We start from the raw sequence: 20,739 nt of genomic DNA on the forward strand, positions 1-20,739 counted from the left end.
CCGGGTCTGGTAAGAAGGAAATTCATGGAAAATTATGGAAAGAAAGATCAAATAAAATTGATGTCAAAATTTCAAAGATTTGCTCTCCCACCAAAATATAAAGAAATATATATTGTCTATCTATCAAACAAGTTTATAAGACAGAGATTTTAAATTGATTGTGATAACTGTTATATATGCAACAAACCCGAAACAACAGAAGACCTATTTTTTTTTCTGTCAATCTGGAAAAACGTTATGGAAATCTCTGCATAATCTCCTGACCATTAAATCCATAAACATAGACCCCTTATCCTCTCATTTTGTTTTATATGGATATATTTCTGAGAATAAAAGAGTTAAATATCTTATGAATAATATTATTATTTTAAACTTCTATATACATAAATGCAGATATGGCAAATCTAAGCCATTATGGTTTATATATATTTATTTATGGTTTATGTATATATATATAGATATATATAAAAAAAAATACATATATATATATATATATATATATATATATATATATATATATATATATATATATATATATATATATATATATATATATATTTTTTTTTTTTTTTTTTTTTTTTTTTTTTTTTTGTTTGTTTTTTTTTGTTTTTTGTTTTTTTTCTTTTTTTATTGCCCTAACAGCAAACTTCATCTACGTGTCCCGCTGTTTGCACTGAACGCACTTCCTTAGCAACGTGTATCTGAACCAGGAAGTACTTGTGTATCCTTTAGCTAGCTAGCTATGGATAGCACAGAGTGAAATTGTGTGTGACAGTAAAGTTTGTCTGAATTAAATTCATACTACGCTTTTGTCTGTAAGACATATGCCAGGTGAACGCCGTGGATAGTAGATAGCTGTGTCGCTGATAGGAAAGAAGGGGAGGCTGTAAGTCGGGATTGTTTTGTTGGTGTGTTAGCGAGCTAACAAGCAAAACACAAGACTGCTAGCTTGACTTGAAGTAACTTGTCTTCATTTGTCTGCAGTGTCCTTCTTGTCCACCGTACATGTAACACAAACGGAATAACGCCTCTTTATTATATGACAACGCAAGCCATAAAGTGGCATGCCTAACATTAAAGTGAAGCGACTGTTTGGAAAGTTATTGATAACGTGAAATTTCGTTTACGAGATGAGTGATGCATGAGACTGGGTGCACGGAATGTGCTTTTTGTCTACCGCTGACCACTGACGGTGCTGAATGATAACCGAAGTTGATTCATTTTTGTAAAGACTGTGCAAATAACATTACAAAAGATTCAGTGTGCGTGAAATGACAGTTTTAAGGCAGTAGTAAGTGTGTCTAGTTTAGAGCTACCTTTCTGGTCTACAGGAGGCTCTTTTCCATAATATATTGTATTGTGCCGAAATGACAATGTCTGTATTTCTTTTCCTGTCCCAGGTGTGCGATGAAAATGATTTTCTTACCACTGTCTGATAAGCAATGATAGGCTTGACAAATTATGCGGGGGTTATGGAAAGTCTAATGAATTCTGCTGAAGAGAAGCAGCCCTCCTCTCCACTGACCAACTCATGGGCCAATAAACAGGAATCAAGCAAGAGTCAAAAGCCAAATGGTGTGGGGGGGTTTGTTTTAGTGCATGCAGGTAAGAACGTATTACCTGAACGCCATAATCAGTAGGCAGAATTAAGCACAAACAGGAATTTCTTAGTTGTAAAGTATTCATACAGTGCCTGCTGATATTGCATCTGTCCATTTTCTCAGAAGTATTTCCTGGTTTAAGGAAGTCGTCTATGGTCTTTTTTTAAGCCTCTTTTTTTTATTTCAGGAGCAGGATACCATTCTGAATCAAAGGCCAAGGAGTACAAGCATGTATGCAAAAGAGCCTGCCAGCGAGTAAGTTTACCTTGTGGCCTGCTATAGCAATGTGCGTTCCTGGAAACAAGCTATGCTGCCCATAATCAATTCAATTTTAGTGTATTTTTAGTGAATATATTCCTTTAGTCTAAATAATTTGGCACTGTTCCGCAAAATAACAGCTGAATGTAGATAACGTTGACATGGGTCATAGATGAAAGTAGGTTTCTGTAAAGAATGACCTAATTTTAATGTACATTTAGTTAAAACTATAAATAAATATGTTGGGGATGACATTATAGTAGATGCAATAAATGTTTGCTAATGTGTTGTGCTCTTGCTTTTTAGTGGTTCTGAAAGAGAGACTATCTCAACTGTTTTCTGTTTTAGATTGTTTAGTGAACTTTTAACATTTCAGCTTAAAAATCAAGGTATTGTTATCATGTTTGCTCAGTTTGATTCTGGTCAGATGGGGAGCATCTGAGAGCAGCTGTCTTTGCATATATTTTCATGTTTTGGCTGTAGTACTCGAATGTGAAATCATTCCAGTTTTCATTTGGCTGTATTCCTTTCATTTGCTCACAGTGGGGGACGTCTTTGTTGTTTTGCATTGTAAAGCGCTCTCTGCTACTTGTGTTGGGTTTCATTCATTGCGCTTCCATCCTTACTGTTGAGCCCCGTGGCACTTCCGTCACTGTTGTGCGACAATGGAGTCGTAGATGCAGAGCAAACTCTGTCTTGTTTCCACAGGATGCAGTGTTGCATTACAGAGAAACAGTTCCCTTTTGAAAATGAGTCTTTTTTTCTTGTATCTCAACAATAATTTCTTTCCTTACGTTTTAACATTCTGTGTTTGTCCTTTTTCTCACATACGCTGATTGACTTTGTGGGAGGAAAAATGGAAAATAGGACCCATTATAATCTGCCTGCAGTTTTTCCATGATGAAATTCATATTTGTTTATTAAGTAATAAAATGTGAACTGCAAAACAAAAACAGTTCTCGGGTTGTCCGTGTGGATATCTGAGAACTTCATGTTTGAATTTTTTATGCCTCTTTTTTTACCTTATATTAATATAGTTTTGTTTTTTTTTTCTTTGAGGTTGGATTCAAGTGTTTTTGACAATTAGTTCATGTTTTCAGTTATATTTGTTTCATCTGTACTTGTTAGCAGGGTAAATGGGATATTAAAAATGGCTTGCTCGTATGAATAACAATGAAATTATTGTTCATATGTGGAAATTTAATGAATTTGTATATTTGCCGTTTTGACTGTAAATCTTTTTTGGTTCTTTTGCAGGCTGTCGACCAACTCAAAGCTGGGGCTCTTGCTGTGGAAGCAGTAGCTGCAGCACTAGTTGAACTTGAGGTTGGTTGGTTCTGATCCAGGTTATATAAAATCAGCTTATGTTAACACAGTATTCAGTTACTTGTCAAACAAGCATTTTGTGGCCCAGATGGGTCTTGAAAGACAAGATCCAAAAATATGTCAGTGAGGATGAGAAATCTAATTCAACATATGTATGCATTTATCCAAAACAGCTTTATTCTGCTGCAGCTCCTGAAGCATGTGTGCACATCCTGTTGGATAATATTAGAGATGTAAGAACAGTGACTCTGATTAAATTCAGTTTAAAACATAGACTGCATGCACAATTATTAAACAAGGGAGTATTTGGACCTTCTTGTCATTAATTTTGAAATTCTAAATCATATAATAATGAAGTGATATGCATTTGTGTAATAATGGGAAGTGGTTCCTGGTAGTAAATGCCTCATATGAGATTGTGCATATTTATTTGGCAGCTTCATAAGCTCTGATAAGATGAGCCAGGAGTCACAAATTTTAAAAAGGACTTTCAGGTGAATGCTGCTTTCTTGAAACAGTCAAACAGTCAAACTGCTGAGGTGTGACCACCGGACAAATAAATTCTTATTGAGGATAACAACAGGGTCACAAGAATAGATGGAGAAGAAAAACTGAAAATACCAGGAACCTGTTAGCCTCCAGTGCTACCATATTCTGGAAATACAGCCTTCCCGGAGTGTCCAGAAGGTTTCAAGTGCTCAGAGACATGACCAAAGAAAAGAAGGGTGAAACACAACTGCCACTGAATAAGATTCACAAGTTGAAGTATGGTAGTAAAGATTTGGCCAAGAAATACCCAACGCCTTTTTCTTTTAAAAGGTTTTATGGTCAGATGGCATGAAAGTGAGTCGTGATGGACCAGATGGATGGGCTCTTGGTTGAATCACTAATAGGCACAGGGCAGCACTTTAAAGTGTAAAGTGTACTGGTATGAACTGTTACCATTGAGGATGAGCTAATTGGACCTTTGCGTGTTGGAAGAGGGACTGAAATTAAACCCACAGTCAAAGTTTGCATTATTCAAGAGAACCGTGACCATACCAAGGATACTTTTGCATGCAGACTGGAGCAGCCAGGGATCAAACTAGCAACCTTCAGATTAGTACATGACCTTTGAGATATGCTTCATCCCAGATTTGGATGTACTTCATGCTGGCTATGACTTTGCTAAAATAGACATACCCCTTGTGTTTGTTAAAGTAAAAATATGACAAATGTGAAATTATTTTTGAATATTCATGTTCCTCTGCCTACAGTCTGCAGCTATATCTGCCAGAATCCTTAGAAAGCAGGCAGTTAAGAACTTAACCTCGAATGAAAATCACAGAGTTGGACTCAAAAACAAATATCATTAAAAATAAATGGTGCCAAAATACAAATGGGAGTTTGCTTTCAGTATTTGTGTCCTGAAATCATTATCAGGATCATTACCCCAGAATTTCACAATATCTACAGTTAGGAGTAATAACAGTGTGCATGTTTCAGGGTCTGATTGCTATTGTGTTACAGAAAGAAGTTTCACAACAGCGGTTTTTGGTTCATAACATTTCAAAGGGGTGTTAATTATCTTTCTTTGATTGTTGGTTTTTGGTTGATCACTGTAGCGGTTTTCCTTTAACAGATCTGTTTTTGAAAGTAACTGTGCATTTGTGATTGCTGTTGCCTGAGGTTCTCTGGGGTAAACACAGCATGCCGAATCTGCCTTATTTGAAAAAAAATGACATTAGAGAAGGACTTAAAACCATAATAAAGAATGACGCTTTGTGCTGTGGTTAAAATAGGAAAAAAAAATGACTTTACTTCATCATATTAACACTGACAGTATGGGTCATCACAGATGTTGTTTTATTCTGGACTCTGTTCTTTTAATTGTCCTCAGGACTCTCCTTTTACAAATGCTGGCATGGGCTCCAACCTTAATTTGTCTGGGGAAATTGAATGTGATGCAAGTATCATGGATGGAAAGTCTCTGCATTTCGGTGCCGTAGGAGCTCTTAGTGGTGAGTTACTACATATGTGGTGATACTTATGCAATGCTGTTATGTTATTGTGGCACATGCACTTCAGACACCTGGACATATTGTCGATAAGACAAGAATTTATGTCATATTTTACTGATAGACTTTCTACATCTTAATGCAACTGGCATCATAAATCTGTCCAGTTGGTGGCTGCTTACTCTTTTAGATGAAGGACAAACAGGAAATTATGTTTATATATGATCGTTAATACAGCGCAGCATATTCAGTCTTTTCCAAGCTTTTTTTTTTTTTTTTTTTTTTTGCAAGAATTGCAAACAACAGATAAGGTGTGAAAAGTGGCACTAACCATGCAGTCCAAAAGACAACAGATTGTTTTTTGTTGTTCTTCTTGTTGTTGTTTTTACCATGCCTGCATGATGTTAACCATTTGGCTTAGATAGCCAACCAGTGCTTTTCATAAGGTCTCAGGATTCTGAAAAATGGGTTTAAATAAACTAAAAGCAATTGATTTGTTCACACTGTAATACCATCACTTGAAATGAGCTGCTAGCCCTGTAATAATTATGAGCTTCCTTCAGGTGTTAAGAACCCAGTGTTGGTTGCAAACCGTCTGCTGAGTGAAGCACAGAAAGGGAAACTTTCAGCTGGCAGAATACCACCCTGGTGATTATCATGGTTAATTAGTAATTTAGCATTAATGTGGCTGTGTCCACTTCTAATTTTGTTGTTGTTTTTCTCAGCTTTTTAGTGGGGCGAGGAGCACATGATTGGGCAGTCAGCCATGGAATACCACCGTGCCCTTCAGATAAAATGGCCACCAGTGAGTACTTTTGCGCTGATTCGCAAACATAAACTATCCAAGAAATGAATTAACTGCAGTTGCAAAACTGACCCCCAAAATGCTGGCTTTTAAAAACATTTGGAAAACATGGCTGAATTTCTGTGGCTGCAGGAAAAAAAAAAAAAAGTATTTTGTCACACCCAGAGTTCAGTTTATCTGCATACAAGAGGAACAAGCGAAAGATGGAGCTGGCAGAGAAAATGGACACAGGACATAATCAGACAAAGAAAAGACGACAATCGAGTGAAAATGTGAGTTCTGTGTTGTCAATTCAAATTGTAACAGTTGTACGTATATTCTTTGTCAGCTTCGTTACTTCATTCAGAATCTCTTTCTGCTGATTTGGAGGTAGTTTTTCTCTCAGCAAAGAAAAAAATCCTGTTTTTCCTTCATTCCACAGGTGCTATAAAGAGATTTGACTGTTTGACCTTTTACATAAAACAAAATGTTCTAAAGTAGTAATATTCTTAATAATAATAAAGATATACAGCATTTAGCACTGACAGAGTTTCAAGGTGCTTGACAGAAAAAAATAACTAGAAGGGCACTCAGTAGAGCGCATACTTTCCCCACCCCAAATTTTCTGTGTGCTGATACTACACTGCAATAGATACTGCCCAAGGTTGTCAGACGCCATCAAAAACTACTAGATCACAAAAAGTAGAAATTAATTTTACTGGCTCATACAAACTGTAAAATAACATTTTGGATTTGTATTTGAAAAATGATCAGATCACGTAATGGCATATATATATATATATATATATATATATATATATATATATATATATATATATATATATATATATATATATAAATAGTCTGGATATATTTTATTCAGTTTATGTATCCTAATACCTCTAAAAAAAAAACTAAATAGAGAAAAAGAAAGTATTTGCTGGGCTTTGAATTGTATATCTGTGTGTGTGATTTTTAATTTTTTTGTGTATGGTTTGTAGTTCACTTTGCATTATTATGAGCATTTTAATTTAAAATAGAAAAAGACAATGAATTATCAACAGTAATTGTTCATACCTGAGCACCAAATTTCATTGCGATAGATGGAAAAACCCAGTAAAATATTAATTTAAAATTTCACCAATGATGAGATTTTTTGAAAGATTTCAGTGACCTTGACTTTTGACCTTTGACCTTGAAATTAAAATCATATTTTCTTGGGCCCCTAAGGAATATTTCCACAAAGTTTCATCAATATTGGTTCAAAACCTTTTGAGTTATATTATTTCTAACTAACTAGGCAGCTCATTTTTTTATCTCTTGACAACACTTTCTTTAAAGATAAAGCCCATTTCGGGGTCAGCTTAAAAGAAAGGCAAATGTGAAGTGTCAAAGTGAGGTCAGAGGTCAACTGTGGCATGATATTTGGATGCAGAATATAATGTGATTTTTAGAATCCCAATATACCAGCATCATTTCCTAAATGTTGCCAATACAAACAAAGGCAGCAGAATTTTAAGAAGAGTTTTAAAGTTAAAAGGCATTTAATCAAAGTTTTAATAAACAGCTGTATATAGCATTATCACTACTTTGACCTTCAGATCACTCTATTAACCTTGAAGGAGAGGTCAGAGGTCAAATGCGACATATTTTAAATTTTTATACAGTAATTTGACGGTAATAGTGAAATGCTGGAGGACATTGACTTTTTTTGTAAATTCTTGTCAAAAAAGCAGTAAAAGTGAGAAACATCCAATTCATTGCATGACATCAAACAGAATTAAAAAGGCAAGTCAAGGGATGGATTTAAAATTTACACTCACTGAACACCAACCATGGTGATTTGTTTAGTTTAAAAACAAGGACAAAAAGAACTTATAGATCTTTACAACCAAAGAAATGAAGATGCATTCTGCCAGTTATTATGTTATGTTCTCACAGGGTTCTCAAAGAAAATTGCATTACCAGACAGCTGAAGGGACAGTTCCAGGAAAAATTCAGTGTCAGCGCCCTGATCAGCACAACTGAAGGGCGGCCTCATGATGAGCTGAGCTGAAGGCAAACTCCCCTCTGCTCCAAACTTATGAGCAGGGGAAGCAGCACAGAAGAGGGTGGGAAAGTTTATCTTGGTTCAGATGTGATTTGTGTTAAATGGAGTAAAACGTGTAAACAGACACTGCCTGATTTGCTTCGTTGGATCTGTTTTTGAATAGCATTGCGGTTTATTTAGTTCAGTCACATCAATCGTCTTTATTAATGATATATCCATTAAATGAAAGACTAACATCTAGGACCAGCTGTTTGTTGACTTAGCCGTGATCAAATGAGGTTTGATTCAGTGATTGATTTTTATGTCAAATAGCTATTTTTGCTTAATGAGAGTTAAAAGATTGAGTCACCCAGTTTTCATCTGTCTACTATATGTTTATTTAAAACTTTAATATGGCAAATGCTTAAGTGGCCATTTGGTGCAGTTAAAGCTAATGTGGAAATAACACATACTCTGATGGGGACTGTTCATGTTTAGAAGTTTAACATACTTTACCTCATCTTTAATCTTTCCTCTGCCACTGACATCTAACATCAGTTAATAGGAAATAACATCCATTAAGAATGGCTACGCGAGAGAGAGAGAGTGGTTTCAACAAACAATGTTATTGCAGCCTGGTTTTAATTTGCATACAAGGTTTTCTTTTATGACTCTGTCTTTTTGCCAACCAATAAAATCTTTCCCGTCTTTTTGTTGCAGTGCAGCGCAAGTACCTGTCTCATCATAACGGGATTGAGTGTTGTTTTGGGGAATCTAAAGCACATAAATTAAGGATTACAAAGATGTTCCTAGGTTTTACAGTCATTATTTACTGTGGAGTTTAAATACGCTGATCATGTATGACAGGTTAGCGTATGTAGCATTTCAAAATAGCTGGCTCTGGATCTTTTTTGGCCTCTGGAGCTCAGTTCCCAGGGGTGATTTAGGAGAGCAGAAGGCAGAAGAGACAAGCTGATGCATTGTTTTTTTAGTCCAAGGTGTAATCAAGATCTTCAGTGTCTGGTAAAGGCTGGGTTGTGATCATGTGTAATAATGCCAGTTTGCACATTTACCCTGTAGGACTTCATTTATCATGCAGTCTGACTCATGATGGTTCACAACCGAGTCGCTTCCAAAGCAAACTGCAATCAAGGAAGAAAACAGACGATTGGAATTAGAGCAGCACATCTTTATGGAATGTGAAGAGCAAAGAAGAATGCTTCATATTTTCATGCAGTGCTGTCTCAATTTTTGAGTCAGTCCCCTTTTTAAAAGAGATAGCGGGACAGCTGTTACTCACTAAAGATGGCATACAGTTTGAGTTTAGCAATATTGCCGGCATGCACAGTGTAGTGATATTCCATTTTTTTTTTTTTTTTTTTTTTTTTTTTTTAATTGTGGTGCCCAATTTTTTTTTTGCTCTGTTTTCCAAACACTAAAAATCAGTTTAAAAGTGTTGGCAGATGACACAACACGTGATGGATGTGCGTGCATGCATAGTCGCACAGATTATACGGGAAAAGTGGAACCTAGGTCATTTTATGTAGTGCCTTACAAACACACAATTTCTACTCTTATTACAAGAAGATGCTACAATTTACTGAGTTGGTAGAAAGCCTAATAAAAAACAATTTTTACCCAAAATAGGAGACCAGCTCACTGATACCACACTTCCTCAGGACCCCAGCACTGCACATGGCGAGTGTGAACGAATGAACGGCTGTGACAGAAAGTGAAGCAGCAGCATAGACAGACAGATGCACACAAAGATTCCTTCATTTATTAGTGGGATTCTTAGTCAAAGTTAGCATCTCAAGTTCAGAAAGTGATTTTTTTTTTTTTTTTCATTTCTCCACCTCTTTGTTGCCTGAAATTCTTCCTTCAAATGACAGTTCTCATTATCGTTTAAGATGTCCATTTGAATATATTCCTTTTTTTTTTTGCAGTTCATATGACTCTTTCTCTTTATTGTGATATAGGAAAATGGCTCAGGGTGCCTCGACACAGTTGGAGCTGTTGTGGTGGACCTGGAGGGGAATGTAGCTGCAGCAGTGTCCAGCGGAGGTTTGGCTATGAAACATCCCGGCAGGGTTGGCCAGGTAGTGAAGCCCTTTTTTTTTTTTTTCTCTCTTCCCTCCTTATCTTTATCCACATAACTTCTTTAAATGTCTTTTTATGTAACACAATTAAAGATAATGTCTATATTTGGTACCACTATTATTATAGACATCTTTTTATTTAAATATTTCAACACTGTAATGTATCATTTCTGTATAGCACATACTAGTACTCTATTTAGAGAGCAAAATTAGTGTACTGTGCTTACATACGGTTTGGGTTTAATTCTGATGTAACTCTGATGTTTGTAATTGAAGCTCCAAAGATTCCTCTGCCTGCCTGAATTATCGCCATCTGAAAGAGGGAAATATTTTTTTGCTCCAAATTATGGACCTCTGGCTTGGGGATAATTTCAGTGTCATGTGAGGAAAGTCAATATACCCAGTGGAAATGTTTGTTTTTGATGATATTTTTTCTCTTCTTTATATCTATAAAGACTTTATATCTTTTTATTATAAAGATTTCTTCAGATAAAGGTGATGCTTTAACAAACAGAAGCTGAAATATAAATAAATGTAACATTCTTCTGTGGGGAAAAAAAAAAGTCAACCTTGATCTCAAAAGCTGGTATGCCACCTTTAATCCTCCATCAGCCTTTGGGTTGTTAAGAAATTTCACCACTAAATTTCCTTCAGTTGGAAAAGTTTATTATTTATTTTTTTGCGTTTGTGCCTGTTTAAACTCCTCCAACATTTCGATGGGATTCAAATCTGGACTTTGACCTCCAGAGCCCTCCATTTCTTTTTTTTGGAGCTGTTTCTCAGTGGATTTGTTAGACTGCCTGTGATCATCATTCTGTTAGAACAGCCAGTTTCACTTTAACTTCAACTTTTGAACAGATGGCCTCACATTATCTTCAAGCACTCTTTGATACGATGCTGGTTTATAGTAAAACCAATGCCTGCAAGCTGTCCAGTCCCAGGGGCATCAAAGCACATTCGCACCACGATGTTTTACAGCTGCTATGCAGTTCTTCTCTTGAAAACGCTGTCTCTGCTCTGTGCCGAACATGTCTCCTCTGACTGTGGCCAAAAAAACTCACTCTTTGTTTTTTTCTACTCAGGTCACATTATTCCAGAAGGCCTGTTCTTTGTCTATATGTTCAATGGCAAAACTGTAGCATGGCTCTGATGTTGTTTTTGGACAGCTAAGACTTTTTTCCTGGCATGTACACATATGCACTTTGACATCAACAGTTTCAAGAGCTACCCGCAGAGCTTGAAATTTCTGACTTTTTTGGGGGTGTCTATTTTTTTTAAATCAATTTATTTGAAAGAATTTGGAGGTCTTTTAAATACCTTGCTAAACTCATAGGGTTCCACACTTTGCTTTTATTAAGGCCTTCGAGAGGTGTTCAGATCTTGTCATGATGACAGCACATACTTCATTAACTCCCTTTAGAAGGTTCGGATGATTGGTACAAACCTGATCATAACAGCATGGATGTGAAGGTGTGATTAATGTCGGCGTGGGCCTGCTATTTTTCTCTGACCATTTTGTCTGATGATTATTTTTGATTTAACTGATAAAAATAACTAGAAAATATACATTTACTGTATCATTTGTTGTGTACAGTATCCCTCTACATGTCTGCCTCTATATTTTTTTCAAGGATGCTAACAAATATGTTGCGAAAGTCAAATATTTCCATGCCTGTCTTTTTGTCTGAAGAGCAGTGGTGTTTAATTTTTTTTTTTTTTTTTTTTTTGGTGCAAGTTTCATTTTAGTTTTAAATTTTCTGCAACCTGTTCAAAAAAACCTGTTTAGAAAAACTGTAGTGAAAGAAAAAAAGCCAGCAGCTAAAGATATTTGTCTATCTGTTGGTGGGGACCAAAACAGAGCTAAAAATGAATTGTGTATTAGATTTTTTATTATATCCCTACCCCGCAGTTGGTGGGGAATCTGGATATAGTGAAACTTAAAATCTCATCAGTCATTAAAGAAATGGTTGCACTATGTTCACAACATAGAAACCTTTTTTTCCCCTTAAATTTAATCTGCTGCTTTTGGAGCCACGACAACAAGGTCAGAGTTGGAGTGCAAAAAAAAAAAAAAAAAATCATCCGAGGCTGCGATTTTGGCAGCAGTATGGATTGATGCTCTAAATGGGAATGTATTTGCAGTCCTTTTAGAGTTAATAATTGGCCAGAAATATACACTGTCAGAGAGATTTTGTCTGCTGTATGTGTGGACAGATACATTCTTGTTAACCCACTGTCCGCTAAAATCATGGGAAGGAAGCAGTGTGTCAAGGTTGTGATGTTTCGTGAGTTTTGATCCCCTCTAGTGGCTAAAGGTCTAACTGATCCGTGCACCTTACAAAAGGCTAAGGGCAGCAGATTGGAGTTTTCAGGAAGCAGCTGTTAACAGTGAAGATCCCAAGCATTTGGTTCCCTTTCTTTTGTTTCTCTCTTTGCTGGGTATAATTCAAAGAACTAAAATCTTTCTTCTTAATGGATATGGTCTAAAATAATAAGGCTACTTACCACAGAAATAATAACCAATGGTCTGGGGCCTGCTTTTAATGGTAATCCAAAACTTTTCTTTGTAGAAAGACTTTACTTTGAGGCAGCCACAGGAAGTCATTTTCTATTAAAAGTAGCTTAACTGGAAAAACGACCACGTAACAATTGAGGCTGAACAGAATGAATGAATCAGTAGGATTTACTGCCTCAACCTAATTATCACTTGTAGTGTTAAGAAAACCTGAAGCTTCTAGCAATAGAGCTGTGAAGTGTGGCGTGCTGTTTTAGTTTAAGATATTCAAATGTAAATTAGGCTGTAATAACCAACCAGGCAGTAGTGTTTAATGATTTTGCTGCACTTAAAGTTATTACTTAAGAAATTCTTATACTTATTTCAAGGCAAATATTCTTTTCATCTAAAACTGTCTTTATTTTCTCAGGCTGCTCACTATGGATGTGGCTGCTGGGCTGAAAATGCCTCTAATATGAACTCTTACTCCACAGCAGTGAGTACCTCAGGTATACCAGCACATTCTCTGCAATCCACTTTACAGTTGTGTGTGTGTGTGTGTGTGTGTGTTTGTTTCCACTCTCTGTTTTGGGTTCACAACTAGCTTCGCTTTTGGTGTTAAGGACGATATGAATCAGCCTGAGCGAGTCAGGCTTCAAAAAGCCTGATAATATTTTCCGATGACCTCCAACTGTTCTCACCGAGTGATTTCTCATCAGTCACTTCCTCGACTGATTGAGTCATCTTTCTCTACTCTGTTAGTCAGCTGCATGCCAGGTGCATTGCAAAGCTCTTTGAATTTCCAGTGACTTGTGACACCTGTTGTAGATATGATTGAAGAAGAACTGCTGGAAGTTCAGTGCAGTGTTAAAGTGAATTCATAACTTTACCGGTATAATAACTGGCAGTTAAATCAGGTAGAAGTTGTTTATGCAGCATTTATGCATTTAAAAAATTTATTTATTTTTTTTTGTATAGCATGGTAAAAAAAAACAAAAAAAACCTTTTCACTTTTGCATTTGATGTTTAGTGTAAGCTTTTACTTAGAGTGCATATATAATATAAAACATAAATAATAAACTAAAAGCACATGAAAAAATGATCCAGCACCATAAAAATGATAAGCATCAAAGCAGCCTTTTGTGATAAACATGACATTATAAACAGTTATTTAGGATTGTTAAAACTGCCTTTAATATAGCTGTGAGATGACCTGTGTCTCATCTCTACAGTTCTTTGATAAATGGACTGGTTCTCATAAAGTGCTTTTCTTCTCTACTTAAGGACTCAAAGTGTGTTATACAACATGCATCATTCACCCATTCACATTCATACAAGCACTTGTTCTACACCTACGACTTCTAACATTCACAGCCATTCACACTCCAGTGAACACATCTTGTGGTTCAATGCAGACTGAAGCCACAGGAATTGAACTACCAACCTTCCAATTAGTAGATGACCTGCTCTACCTCCTGAGCTACATAAATTTGGGCAATGACGTCCTTCCCTTTGAGGACCACTCTTCCATTTTGAGAACAAATTACGTTCTTCATGGCCAGCTATGTTTCATTCTCATATACCACAGACACAGTCATGCCTTACTGTTTCCAAAAATGTGCCTGTGTGCTGAAAGCAGCATTGCTGTCTGTTCTTGAATCTGACTACATTAGCCCACTTCTTTAGGATGTGTAGACATGTGCAATGTTGCTTCTTGAGTTCATTAAAAATCTTTTGATGTTGATCTCCAGCCTAATGCATTTCACTGCAGATGAGCTGATTGGATGGGACAGGCTGTAGCTTGAGTTATATGAATGTAAACAGGTTTTTGTGATTTTTCCCTTATGGCACTAAAGCCTGATGGGAATATATGATCCTTGACAATTGTGGTGGTACAGTTATTTTATGTCCAAATCTATTATTTATTACTAACAAATCTTAGGACTTTTTTTTGACATTGTTTCATAGTACTGGACTACGCTGTCTGCTGTCTAGAAGACCTAGAATGTAAGATTCAGTAGGGCAGTCCTGAGGTTATCTGGAACATTTCACCATAGCAAAAATCACAGCAAGTCTCTTATAATATTAGCTTCCTTGTTGTTTTTATTAGAGTGAACAGACATGTGAAAATGAATGCTCTTTCAGTTCTAAGGGTTTACGTATCAGGATATAATTAAAAAAAAAAAAAATCATCTGGTCCTTACCAGGTTATCAGGTCTAAAGATTCTTTAAATACACCCACAGATGAACTATATCACATGGCGTATTACACCATGTCATTATTTATTTAACTAAAAAAAAATAAGCCAAAATGCAGAAGCAGTGTGTCAAAAAACTAAGTACACGCCATGATTCAGTAGCTTGTAGATCCACTGAGATCCATGATTTCACGCTTGCTCCATGTTAGGCTGGGATTTTTATTTTTGATATGTTTATATGTTTATGTGCATCTATGTGTCATGGACCTGATGCTATTGGGGCCTCTTTTGTTAATTTGTAGGCAGCATTTGTCGTGGCAGCATCAATAAAACAACATAAAACAGTGCAGAATTAAAAATAGCACAGCAATAACTTGAAGTCATCATTTTCTGTGTGATTTTATCCGTCACTCACATCATTGTGGAGAAGCTCTGGCTCACTCTTCATCACAGTGTTCATTTACGTTTACGGGCATTCACACAGCTCTTTTAAGGTCCTGCCATAGCATTTCTCTAAGGTTGAGGTCTGGACTTTGACTGGGTCATAACACCTTTATTCTTTTTTTTTTCTTCAGCCATTCTCCTGTAGATTTGCTGCTGTGCTTGAGATCACTGTCCTGCTGCAATACCCAATTTGAGTCATGTATTAGCTTTTGGACAGATGCCCTCACTTTGACTCCAGAATGCTTTGGGAGTTCATGATCGACTCAATGACTTCAAAACAAGCCCAAATCATCAGCGCTGTGCTGTCAGTCGGTATGAAGTGTTTGTGATGATATGTCGTGTTTGGTTATTGCTAAACGTGGCTCTGTCCATTATGGCCAAACATCTCCGCTTTGGTCTTGTCTGTCTAACGGACATCGTTCCAGAAGTCTTGTGGTTTGCTCAGATGTAACTTTGCAAACCTTAGCTGTGCTGCCATGTTCTTTTTAGGGAGGAGAGGTTTCACTCTGGCAACCCTAAACAAGCCATACCTGTACATCAACATTTAACATGCTAAGTGAGACCTGTAGAGTCAAAGATTTAGCTTTTTGGATTTTTTTTTTCTCTGAGTGTGAATTTGCTGGGACGTCCACTCCTGGGAAGATGGCCTGAATGTTGTCCACTTGTGAATAATCTTTCTCACTGTAGAATGATGGACTTCAGACTGATGGGCAGCAACAGCTGCCTCTCTCTCTATTGATCTCTTTCTCGTTGTCATTATGTTAACACGTGAATGATGCCAAAACCTCTGCTTTTATGACCACACTTGTTGCTGATCAGCTGATCAAGTGAATTGATTCGCAGCACCTGGCTGTTGCTTAACACTCTTAACACTCCTATGGAAGCAGTAAGTGTGTACTTAGTTTTTTACAAACTGCATCTGCAATTTTTTGCTTTTTTTTTTAAATAAATAAATGTCTGTCATTTGCTTGTAGTCTGTAGCTTAAAGGTGAGAGGGCAGATATATTTCAGCAGATCTGTTCAGTGTTTCTTACATCAACCGACCAGCATACGACCACTGTTGTGGTAATGGTCTGTTTTTCATTAATTATCTAAGAAGATCAAGTGTAGACTGTATGTTTGATATTTGCACTCTGTGCATTTCACCCTGTCTTCCTATATTGTGGCTTTGCCTTTGAAGTTACGGGGAAAAAAAGAAGCCAGCCTTATGGGTTCAGAGAGCATAATGTGTGTTCCAGTACAACACCTGTCTTTAATTTCCTAACATGAAAGATGTTTCCATCAAAAAGAAACAGAAAAGAATAATTTCCATTCTGACACACGGAGTGTGATCCTCACCCCGAATGTCCCTTTCGTCTCTCCACCGCACCAGCACATTTGCCCATCCACACACCCTCCCTCTCCCCTTCCCACCTCTTCTATTGTAGTCAGTTTTGTAATATATGGCTCATGTGTGTCTGTTTTATTGCTTCATCTGGCCTTTACTTTGCTGTGGCCAGCAAGAGAACAACTCACAAACTTTGCTGTTTACTCGTGCTGCTGTTGGTTGTCACATAATGTGTCCACATTTGCTGGTCTCTTTGGGTGTTTTTTTTTTTTTTTTTCTGGTGAGTTGTTGCTTTGTGTTTCTTGCTGCAGTTCCAATTTAACTATGTTTGCACTGCCATAATATCCAGTTCCTCTTAGACTGGGATGTGAGGTGGGGGGGTGGGGCGGGGGGCATGGTAAACACAGCACAAAAGGCACAGTACTTTGCCAATACAGTTTTCTACTTGCCTTAAAAAAGCACTTCAGATTGCTCCGGGCATTTGTTCTCCACAGTTACTGACCTGCATTCAGGTCTGTTGTAGTTACCTGTTTTTTTATGGGGCTTTCATTTGTGTTTACAGAAACAATGAGACCATATTCTTCAGTCTTTATGGGTTTCCACAGGAGCCTCTGCCAGATGGGTTTTGTTTTCAATTTAAGATTTCTTGTCTTGTTCCCCAGTACGTACAAACTTTACATTTCAGGAAGATTGTACTGTAAGCATGTAGTTTGCATTCTGTGTCTGTCTTTTCCTTAAAAACAACAATACATCAGTTTTAATGTTTGACCTTTAAGCAATAAGTGGCATATTATCTCAGATATTAAAAAAAGCACACCTGCTATGCTTTGACTTGGAAGTGGTAGAAGGTAATGTGAGAGACTGTGCAGGCTGCCCATGCTTTTATGGTTCCTGGTTTGCCTAAATGCTTAACAAAGTGCTTTGTTTCTCTCCTTCGACTATTTACCACATGCACCATGAAGGAAGAACATCAGGCACATTCAGGTGCTTATCACAGTCAATTGGAGCAAATCCTGCAAGCAGTTTAGCAGGATTAGCTTTTAGCATTAATACAATATTCTTAGCAGGATTAGATTTTAGCATGAATATAATATTCATATCTTTTAGCAAACAACTTTTGTACTGCAGTTTTATTTACTTTTAGTTTTACATGCAGTCGTTGCTTTGTCCTACCACTGTTTTATGCCTTAATGCAATTAAATGGTGATCTGATCAAAAATAGTTTCTTTTCCTTAGCCAAACTTGGAAAATCCTGTTTCTAAAAATACATATTGTGTTAACATGGAAATTTAAAGCCTGTTAAAATAAAAATGATGCATAAATGTGTAATGGCGATTGAAGTGAGTATGCATGCGCACCCTGCAGTTGTACTGAGAGCCAGCTACAGCACAGAGGTAAAATTAATACTGGGCGGTTGGTTGTTTTAAAGCCCCAAACCCGCTGGGATCCAGGCAGGGAAAACTGAAACAAAAACCCTCCTTTTGTAATTATTCTCAGTGTACCCTTGAGCAAGGTAACAGTACTTTGCAACCTTAAAGTGATTTCAGGATTACCTGAAATAATAATTGCCTAATTACACTTGTAAGAATATGCCAAATAATTGCATTATCATTTTTATTTTTATTTGAGGTTAAAAAAAATGCAGTCCTTTGATTTTTTTTTAGATATTTTCCATTATGTAACCTAATAATCAGGTATATTTTTAATAGGGCTTAAATATCGAAGCATAGTATTATGATGGTAATCAGAGAATGCTTGTACCGACTAACCCCTGAAATGATGAGATGAGAGATGAGAACCATCACAATGCAATTACTACCATAAACAATGTTTTAGAAGTTTTACAAGTAAGACTTTTCATGTGCTTTGGATTTGAGAGGAAGTTGTTTAGTCTAGATCTGCCACAAGTCTCTAAAAGTTAACTCAGTTAGCATGTGTGTCATTTTGTGTCTTTTGCCAGGCTGCGGAGAGCATCTGATTCGCACCATGCTGGCACGGGAATGCTCCGCTGCCATGCAGTCTGAAGATGCCCACCAAGCCCTGCTGGAGGCTATGCAAAACAAGTTCATCAGTGAGTCACACACGTAGCCGGATTACCACTCTTTTCCATATGCACAGATTTGTCAGCCAAGAACGTGTTTGTGAGAAACACGTGGAGAGAATTATACAAACAGATGTTGCATAACATAAGGAATGAGAGAACAACTGGAAACGTTGGAAATTATAGAACCAGAGGAGACAGCTTTTGATTTATGGTTCCTTTTCGCTGTTTAAAAAGAACGTTCAGATGTTCCACACATCATAGCTGACAGCCACAGATAATTTTGGAAGACATACTTGTTTTGTTGAAAGTTTATATGGAGATGCATTTTTTTTTTTTGCTTTATTCTCAGAAGTGGTCAGTTTTTGAAAGCCTTGTTAACTGTGTTTGCTGCGCCTGTGAATGACCACGGGGATAGTTCAGAGCAGAGGAAAAAGAGGACATGTGGAAACATATGGTGGTTTCTGCCCTGTTCGGGCCTCCTTTAGAAGTCCGTCCCAATTTTGGCTTTGTCATGGATATCTGTAACACCGAGGACTGAATGAAAGTTTGGAGTTAATTCTTCTGTTTCCTCTCAAAATTTACACTCATTTTTTAGCAGATCCAGTGATAACAGTGGAAGTTGAGAAAGAGGCATCCTGTGTTACTAGTATTCCTGCAGCATCATATTAATGTTGCTTCTGTACCATCTCTGCAAGTGACTCATTGCATTGTTATGATGCCAGTTTTGTGTCAAATACTAAAATGCAATGCAAACAGTGAGTATAAAGACTGACAAAGTCAGCATGCTCCTGCTGGATGAAGGGATCAAACACAGGGCTTTCATCCTGTTTTGATTTTGATGTGTATTTTTCTGAGTTTCCATTCATAGCCTGGTTAGGTTTAATTCTTCATCCCCAGCTTGCAAAGCTTTGAGATCGCCAGAACATGATTGATCAGTTTCCATGTTGGTCCTGGAGCAATGCTGATGTCCAGTACTATACAAAAGTGTTGAGCCATCTCTTGTTTTTTTTTTTTTTTTATATTTTGCTTCCAAGGAGCCAGACTTTCAAAGTGGTCTTGAGCAGTAGCTCTCCAGGCTTTCTGAAGTTTTTCTTTGGATATTACCTGCTTTTTCACTCATTTTAGTCCAGTCCTTGTACCTGACCATTTTCAGAGAAACTTTGTTTGTTAAGCCACTTAACACCGACCTATGAGTCATTCAAGCATAAAAAAGGCATCTACAGTGCCTTGCGAAAGTATTCGGCCCCCTTGAACTTTTCAACCTTTTGCCACATTTCAGGCTTCAAACATAAAGATATAAAATTTTAATTTTTTGTGAAGAATCAACAACAAGTGGGACACAATTGTGAAGTGGAACGAAATGTATTGGATGTGTCAAACTTTTTTAACAAATAAAAAACTGAAAAGTGGGGCGTGCAATATTATTCGGCCCCTTTACTTTCAGTGCAGCAAACTCACTCCAGAAGTTCAGTGAGGATCTCTGAATGATCCAATGTTGTCCCAAATGACTGATGATGATAAATAGAATCAACCTGTGTGTAATCAAGTCTCCGTATAAATGCACCTGCTCTGTGATAGTCTCAGGGTTCTGTTCAAAGCGCAGAGAGCATCATGAAGACCAAGGAACACACCAGGAAGGTCCGAGATGCTGTTGTGGAGAAGTTCAAAGCCGGATTTGGATACAAAAAGATTTCCCAAGCTTTAAACATCTCAAGGAGCACTGTGCAAGCAATCATATTGAAATGGAAGGAGTATCAGACCACTGCAAATCTACCAAGACCTGGCCGTCCCTCTAAACTTTCATCTCAAACAAGGAGAAGACTGATCAGAGATGCAGCCAAGAGGCCCATGATCACTCTGGATGAACTGCAGAGATCTACAGCTGAGGTGGGAGAGTCTGTCCATAGGACAACAATCAGTCCTACACTGCACAAATCTGGCCTGTATGGAAGAGTGGCAAGAAGAAAGCCATTTCTCAAAGATATCCATAAAAAGTCTCGTTTAAAGTTTGCCACAAGCCACCTGGGAGACAGAACCAAACATGTGGAAGAAGGTGCTCTGGTCAGATGAAACCAAAATCTGTCAAAACTATTTGGCCACAATGCAAAACGATATGTTTGGTGTAAAAGCAACACAGC

The 20,739-nt window shown here is 37.2% G+C and overlaps 1 protein-coding gene across 1 annotated transcript in view; it reads left to right on the plus strand.

The window, feature by feature from the left end:
* Window positions 1-705: 705 nt before the first annotated feature.
* Window positions 706-20,739, plus strand: part of tasp1 (taspase, threonine aspartase, 1) — a 33,229-nt gene continuing 13,195 nt past the window's right edge. Inside the window, exons 1-11 of the mRNA XM_030748831.1 lie at window positions 706-886; window positions 1,401-1,605; window positions 1,789-1,856; window positions 3,117-3,185; window positions 5,065-5,185; window positions 5,746-5,830; window positions 5,908-5,987; window positions 6,153-6,259; window positions 9,975-10,094; window positions 13,019-13,097; window positions 18,518-18,628. Coding sequence (XP_030604691.1) covers window positions 1,443-1,605; window positions 1,789-1,856; window positions 3,117-3,185; window positions 5,065-5,185; window positions 5,746-5,830; window positions 5,908-5,987; window positions 6,153-6,259; window positions 9,975-10,094; window positions 13,019-13,097; window positions 18,518-18,628 — 1,003 coding nt within the window. The 5' untranslated portion in view covers window positions 706-886; window positions 1,401-1,442. The remainder of the gene's footprint in view (window positions 887-1,400; window positions 1,606-1,788; window positions 1,857-3,116; window positions 3,186-5,064; window positions 5,186-5,745; window positions 5,831-5,907; window positions 5,988-6,152; window positions 6,260-9,974; window positions 10,095-13,018; window positions 13,098-18,517; window positions 18,629-20,739) is intronic.

Source organism: Archocentrus centrarchus, chromosome 15, assembly GCF_007364275.1.
Source record: "Archocentrus centrarchus isolate MPI-CPG fArcCen1 chromosome 15, fArcCen1, whole genome shotgun sequence".
NCBI classification, from domain to species: domain Eukaryota; kingdom Metazoa; phylum Chordata; class Actinopteri; order Cichliformes; family Cichlidae; genus Archocentrus; species Archocentrus centrarchus.